The 6,676-nt window shown below is 44.4% G+C and overlaps 1 protein-coding gene and 1 long non-coding RNA gene across 4 annotated transcripts; one reads left to right on the top strand and one right to left on the bottom strand.

The window, feature by feature from the left end:
* The first annotated feature begins 260 nt into the window (after positions 1-260).
* LOC148053188 (uncharacterized) lies at positions 261-1,879 on the top strand. Its single transcript, XR_015708939.1, has 3 exons — positions 261-392; positions 579-1,638; positions 1,753-1,879. It is a non-coding gene; the product is annotated as an uncharacterized LOC148053188 (long non-coding RNA).
* LOC148053187 (uncharacterized) lies at positions 1,677-6,466 on the bottom strand. 3 transcript variants are annotated; one of them, XM_087777306.1, is made up of 5 exons: positions 5,790-5,846; positions 5,110-5,272; positions 4,253-4,420; positions 3,686-3,790; positions 1,677-2,022 (listed from the first exon to the last, which is right to left on the bottom strand). In XM_087777306.1, the coding sequence occupies exons 1-5, from the start codon at positions 5,802-5,804 to the stop codon at positions 1,850-1,852; spliced, it is 624 nt and encodes a 207-aa protein (XP_087633432.1). In that variant the 5' UTR covers positions 5,805-5,846; the 3' UTR covers positions 1,677-1,849. The 3 variants fall into 3 exon arrangements, 2 of the variants coding, with proteins under 2 accessions (XP_087633432.1, XP_087633433.1); XM_087777307.1 differs by having other exon boundaries at positions 1,677-1,935; XR_015708938.1 differs by lacking the exon at positions 5,790-5,846 and adding an exon at positions 6,345-6,466 and having other exon boundaries at positions 3,686-5,272.
* Positions 6,467-6,676: the final 210 nt, after the last annotated feature.

Genomic DNA, 6,676 nt, shown 5'->3' with positions numbered 1-6,676 from the left:
CGGCAATCAGAGCTGACCATGAACTCTCCTAAATTTGTTTAGCTCTGAAATACTTACAACATTTCTGGTCAAAGTTGATCTTTTTCAGTCCCGCAGCTAGATCGAACAGCCTAGCTGTCCGGGGAACTCCCCTGTATCCATACCATACCTAGCCATCTCTGTGCTTAAGACAAGTAGTATGGTTACTTTGGGGTTATTTTACCATTAATTTTTTTGTAGGTGCTGTAAAAAGGTTGCAAAACCGAGTCCTCCTGTAAAGCTGCCAACCCAAGAAGGCTGAGAAACGTTAGGAGAAATGGCCTCGGAGGTGGGTGGGGTAATCGGCTTCTGCTTCCTCTCCTGATTAGCCCTTTGCTTCTGTGGAAGAACACACCCACAGGACTCATAGTAAGGTGGGCTTTTTGTAGTCTGTTAAAAAAAAACATGTATTTATGTATATGTGTACTATATACATATACTATATAGACTATAGTATACGTATACACATACTATATACTTTCTCCTTCTTCTTCTCTCGGGTATTACACATGAGCAAAGCATCCTAGCCTGTCTAGTGAAAATGCCTCTGTTCTTTGCAGGAGAAGAGGGAATCTCCCGGCTGGCAGCTGTCTTCGCCATGCACGCCGCCGAGCAGTTACCTGCCGTAGCCAAGCGGACGGTGACGAACACCCGCGTTGCCTGTTTTAGATCGCAAAGCATCACCTGGGAGAAAGGACAGATGGCATTCTGCACATTGACAAGAAACATCGCCTCTCGGCTTCTCCAACTGCCGTTGGAAAGCTAAGGACAACCTTCTCCTGGTTCCCGTGAGACAACCTGCCCTGGAGGAGGGGAGAAGCTTGGCCTTGATCCACTTTTATAAAGCTGTTGTGAAGATGAAAGAATCTGAGTGTGCTCAGGCACTTTGGGGATCGTTTTGATTAGTATACGTAATCTTACTCATATTTTTTCAGTGATAGAACGGTTCTTAAAAAAGGAGCAGGAGATTTGGGATTAACCTCTGAATTTTATTGAACTCAATCAATAGAGGTTTTCTTTGTACGGACCTCAGTAAGGCAGGGGTTCCCCCCTTGACCATAGAAGTTTCTCGTTATATATTTATTTATGATACATCGAATTGGAACTTCAGACCCCCTACAAAGGAACAGCCTGCTAACAAACAGTACGGCTCTGGGTAAATTAAGTTGAGCGCTTGCATTCTGGGACTTTTTGCAAAATGTTTATCTTTAGAAACAGCTTTAAAAAAATGCCCAAGGCTATCAGCTGTGCTGGGCTCAGCAATGAGGAGAGGGATACAGAGACATGCAAACTGACTTCAGTTCTCTAAACAGGAGAAGGAGAAAAAAAACACATTGAAACTTTGATCTCCACAATAGTGCAAGGAGCTTCCTCTCTGCATTGTATGTGAATTTATAAATAAGACTCATTATTGACTAAGGGAAGTTGATGCAATTCTCCACGCCATGGGTCTTGAGATAAGAGTTTTGGCTACTGTATCTTCTGCTGGGCTGCTTACCTTCCCATTTTTGCAGGACGACTGTTAAATTACTCCAGCAGCAAGCCCTTGAAACAATTTTCTGAAGGCTTACGGAAAACACAGGCTGCAGTATTTCCACGTATTTGTAAGATGTGTCAGAGGTATGTGCATTAAAGAATTGTAAATGTTTAAACAGAAAGTGGTTTTAATTCTAGAGGAAGGTAGAAAACTTTTATTACTTTAAAATACAAAGAAAAGCTGCTCTCACCTCCCAGGCACCCCCTGACTCACAAGCAGCTTCACAGAAGGCTTCTGGCTTTTGAACCAGTATCCTCGAGTCTTCAGAAAGAGGTTACAGAGCAGAGAGTGACTTCAGCTGACGCTGCAGCCGTCTGGGATCTCCGCAGGACGGGAGGGACAGAGCAAACCTTCTCCTGGTTCCCGTGAGACAACCTGCCCTGGAGGAGGGGAGAAGCTTGGCCTCGATCCCCTTTTATAGCACGTTGGCAGGGTTACATCCCTAAACCGTGGAGGCACCCTGGTGCCTGGGGAGAAACAAACCAGACAGACACAAACCTTGGCAAATGCAAAACAGACAGAACCCAAAGGCTTTGAAGTGACAACCCAAACAAGTACACAAGTGTGTGTGTGTATATATATATATATATATATATATAAAATACATATGTATATATGCATAAAGCATGAACAAAAATGTTAGCTCTCCAGCCTTACTTTTTGAGCCGATTCATGAGTGTTGTGCCTGTGGCTGGCAGTACGCACAACTCCCTGCGGTAGCTGGAACGGGTATTTCAGAGGCTTTGTAACACAAGCTGAAGCGAGCAACGCTTTCTTGGTCCAGAGTGAAAAAGCGGCGGCGGCGCTGGTGCTCAGCCAGGCCGGGCTCAGCAGCGAGGCTGCAGGCTGGGCCAGGCCAGCGGCCTGCGAGGCTGCATCAAGGGCAAATATTGCACCCAAGGCCAGTTTTCAAAATGGTATTAAGAATTCACTGTAATGATTTTAATTGAATTTAAAAAAAGAAAAGCACTGTACATCTGGGAGGAAATATTAGAGGAAAACAATTTGGGTAAAATTGGGCAAATACTTGTAACAAATATGTCTAGCAATGGGATATGTAGAAAAGATGATAAATTTCTTACCAGAGTACAGACATGAAAGAAATGATTTTATTTAACATGGTGCTCATATTCAGCCTCTTGTATGCAGTGCTGCTGCTATCCTTACACCTCTCATCATCTTATTCTAGAAAAAACCCTCTAATTACTGCAAGATGCAGGCCCAAACCAGAAGCGATAAATGAAGAAATCAGCTTGATGCATCTCGCAAAAGATGAGCTCACATACCTTGGCTTTAGGAGCTGGTATTGCTGCATATCTACTCTCAATTAAATTGATTTCTTCTCTGATTAAACCTGTTCAACTAGTCCTGTTTGTTTATTTTTTTTTAAAATACAGTAATTTAAATGTTAATTAACTCTTTGAACTTCAACAGCTATTTTTACTAGCATGCTAAAATATATACAGGTACTTAATTTTTCCACTGTGTTTTCTCAAGATGGAGGCTTTAAACAGATGCTGGCAAGAAACAAACAGAAAATGGCAGGTTCATTCAAATGTGGCCACCAAAACTGTATATCCCGCACGTGACGTTCGGACTGGGTTCACATTATTTTTTTAGTATCTGCCACTGAAACTGCTCAATAGAGCTGGACAAAAGACAAGCTTTCTAAAATCCAAACTGGCATACACGTATCAAGTTATGAATTTTAATAAATATTAGTAGTAAGATTAATAATAATATATTATTAATATGATAATAATAATAAACAGAGCCTCAATGCGTACATGTGATCCTTCCTAAGCATTTCTCATCACTCAACTTCTAAAATTGTTGTTACAAAACATACCCGCATGAAGTTAGTTTCATTAGAAGCAATTTCCAGTAAATTAGTTGGAACCCTTCAGGGCAGCATTTGCCTGTACAAGCCTACGCCTCCCTCATTTCCATAAAGCTTTCTTACATCTTGAAGTCTGTATATCTATACTCTGGCCATCACTTTGCACATGGCCCATTTATAACCCAACAACAACTGGATCTCCACATGCTTGGTTAAGCAGTGAGCAGCGAACAGCCGGAACAGAAGAGCTGGAAGACACTATCGACGTGAAACGTTTCAGTGAGCCGTACCTGGAGAGAGAGATGAGCAGCGACGATAGTTGCACACTTCAGAGTCTTCTCTTTGTCTCTCTCCCCCATTTCTCTCCAGTTCTCCCATTTGCAAGGCAGGATGAGCTGAGCCCAAAACATGAGTTATGGGAAGCAGAGGATACTGTCAGACTTCTCATTTAATTAAAGGAGAAAGGCTAATTAGGATGGTTTCTAGCCTAAACTATACTAAAAACCGAATTCATAATTCTGGCACTAGGCAGACTGCCAGTTTTCAGACCCTTCTTTCTTACGCTAAATTTTACATGCAGAATCATCCCTGGCTGTTAATGCAATAGTCATCTGTTCCCGCCAGGGCTACATCTGTCATTTGCAAGTTGCAGCTAGCAGTTGCAGGCCTTCCCAAGCAATAAACGGGTCAGTGTTCTGCAACGAATGACTCAGATATTAAAAAAAAAGTAGTAGTATTTCTGTTATGACCAATTCCCACACAATGTTTATTTGTTCAGCGCTGCTTAACCACGCACACACAAAAGGAAACTACATTTTGTTCTCAGACAAAGCTAGCATTGCCACAGAAATCGGTACCTTGGCTCAGAGTCCCGGCAGGGCAATTCGGGTGGCTCACAAATATTTTTCCCAGCCTGTACAGGGCTGGCCAGTCCCAGAGAGCTTTGATGAGGTTTTTAAGGCCAGGATTAGACCACTGTGTGCACAACGTGGCTGGCATTTTCACGGGCAGCAGGTAGAAGGATTCTGGTTAAAGATTCATTGTTGTTAAATACAAAAAAACCAAAGACGTGGGTACCTGCTATTGCACAGCATGAAATTGCTTCCCCCCTGCCAGGTGGGATGGTCTCACTGCCGGAGCAAGCCGTTATTTCGCTTGGCCAGAAATGCACCTCAGCGATAACCTGACCTGAAAGCACCCTCCCGTGCACAAAAACAAAGACGCTTCCTGCTCCTACGTGCGTTGCGTTTATGCCAACAGGCAACATGACTCACTCTGTTTACTTTTAAAATGTGCTTTCCCTTCAAAATGACTCCCGCTGACCTGGCCTGAGTGGATCCCTCCCACTACGATGGTCAGAGCCGCGGTGGTGCACAAGCCCGCGTGCTGGAAGACCCACAGATCTTAGCAGTGGGTAAAACCAGGCTGCGCTGGACTAATTTCCCTTTTTACTCTTGTTGTCTAAGGCGAAGCTGCTGTTGTGTGGCTCAGAGGTTATTCCTGTAAAGCCTTGGCGTTACTCGTCTTACACACACTCCTGATGAAAGCAAACGGCACATGGCAGGAGGACCTCACAGTGCAAAGGCGATTGGGGAACTGAGTCTGAAAAACACACTGCCATCTAAAAAAATACCCGATTCGCTCTCTTCTCTGTTCCTTTTCTGTCTGCTATATATAAAAATACGACCCGGAGCACATTTCCCTCAGTTACGACCTTTGCCGACATCGCACCAGCCTTTTGGTGAAGCTGTGGTGGCGCAGGGCAGCCGGCTGCAAAGTGGTTTCCTGGGCCAGCTGAGCTCGGGCTCCGCCAAGGTGCAGCGTCCACCCCGTGTTCCCCTGCCACTTCGGCACTGAGACACCGCGTGAGCCTTCCCCTGAGAGAGGGAGAAAAGAAATGAAACCCAGATGGAGTCGCAGAGCAGCTACTGGTGGCCAAAAAAGCCGGGGCTGCTTTTGCAGGCCGAAGCAGATAGGCTCTAGGCAAGGCTAAACAGAAATCAGATCATCACTGCATCCTCAAGCCTTGCTTCAAAGCTGGGGTTTTAAAGCGTTTTCAAGTATGAAGGAGAGATTATTTTTTTCTGTGCAAACAGAAGAGGATAAACCAGCATCAGCTGACATGAAAATATATTTTTCAAATAGCCCCGGTGCCTCACATAGGCTTGGGTGGCAAAAACATTCCTGTTCAAGGTATTTAGAAACACCTTGCAATGTTCCACCAAAGGTGGATTGCAGACAGCTGTTGAACCAGTCCTGCTCACAGTCCCACCTTCCCCCTGCAGCCCTCGCTTTGAAAACGCCAAATTCATAAATGCACAAAATCTGGGAGGCTTCTCGTATTGCTTCAAAAGAAATCCTCAGGGAAAGGCCTTTTGCTAAATGCTTTTTTACCTGTGTATTTAACATGTCAGTAAAGAAACTGTATCGGTCACCCAAACCATAAGCTTCACCAATCACGCCGCCACTCTAGCGTTCACTTGAAATCGAGTTTTGCTTTCAAGTTCAAGACGAGATGATTTTTTCTTCCTGCGCAGGGCTGCCAGCCGCTTCGTGAGCGTTCTCAAGCGCGGCACGTTTCCTTCGCTGGGAGAGGGGAATTTCTGCTTTTCAAAGCGCCGAGACCCTCCCCGCACCCCGCTCTCTCCCCCGGTTACTGTGTACAACCTCTCAGAAAACCAAAAAAAATGCAAAATGCTGACTTCTTTGGTCCCTTTGTATTTATTCAGTTGCTTTGTTCATTAACTGTACGTGTCTAAACCTTCCTTTTCCTCCCCAGAGCAGGCACGAGGAGTTAACACATTAGCACTTAACTGCAAAAGGGAGCCCAGCTTCTGGTTTGCTTCCCTCCTCACTCCCCAGCTCGGAATAAATCAGCACCAGCGATTGCCACTGACTTGCCTTTGCAAGGAGAGCCCTGCTAGTCTTTAGAGACTTACGCCTACTTACCCTATTTCTTTGACTTTATTTTTATTGGCACGGTAGAGCTGGCACAAGCACCGCGCTGTCCTGTTTCAGCTTCACAACGCTGCTTTTCGTGTGCATGCAAACAGCCGAGGTATCACGGCTCCCCGAGGGCCAGGGAGGAACTGAGTCATACGCTTGAGAGAAGTCGCCTTTAACTCGAGAGTTAATAAATGATGCTGAGCAAATCAGAGATTACAGGCTTATCAACATGTAAGAAACCATGTTTATAAATACATAAGAAATTTGTAAGTGCAAATTTGTATAATTATATAGGCTATATATTGCAAATAACCCACAATATATAATTAATACAG

Source organism: Nipponia nippon, unplaced genomic scaffold (assembly GCF_047370975.1).
Source record: "Nipponia nippon isolate SJK-2023a ecotype South Korea unplaced genomic scaffold, ASM4737097v1 scaffold_4, whole genome shotgun sequence".
Classification (NCBI taxonomy): domain Eukaryota; kingdom Metazoa; phylum Chordata; class Aves; order Pelecaniformes; family Threskiornithidae; genus Nipponia; species Nipponia nippon.
This window is presented reverse-complemented; position numbering and strand designations above follow the sequence as displayed.

Excerpts from the sequence above, each read along its gene's own strand:
- LOC148053187 (XM_087777306.1), bottom strand. Across the intron at positions 3,791-4,252 it reads TGCCGGGACTCTGAGCCAAG|CTCATCCTGCCTTGCAAATG; the intron begins GTACCGATTTCT and ends TTTTGGGCTCAG. Across the intron at positions 2,023-3,685 it reads CTGCTCATCTCTCTCTCCAG|GCACCAGGGTGCCTCCACGG; the intron begins GTACGGCTCACT and ends GTTTCTCCCCAG.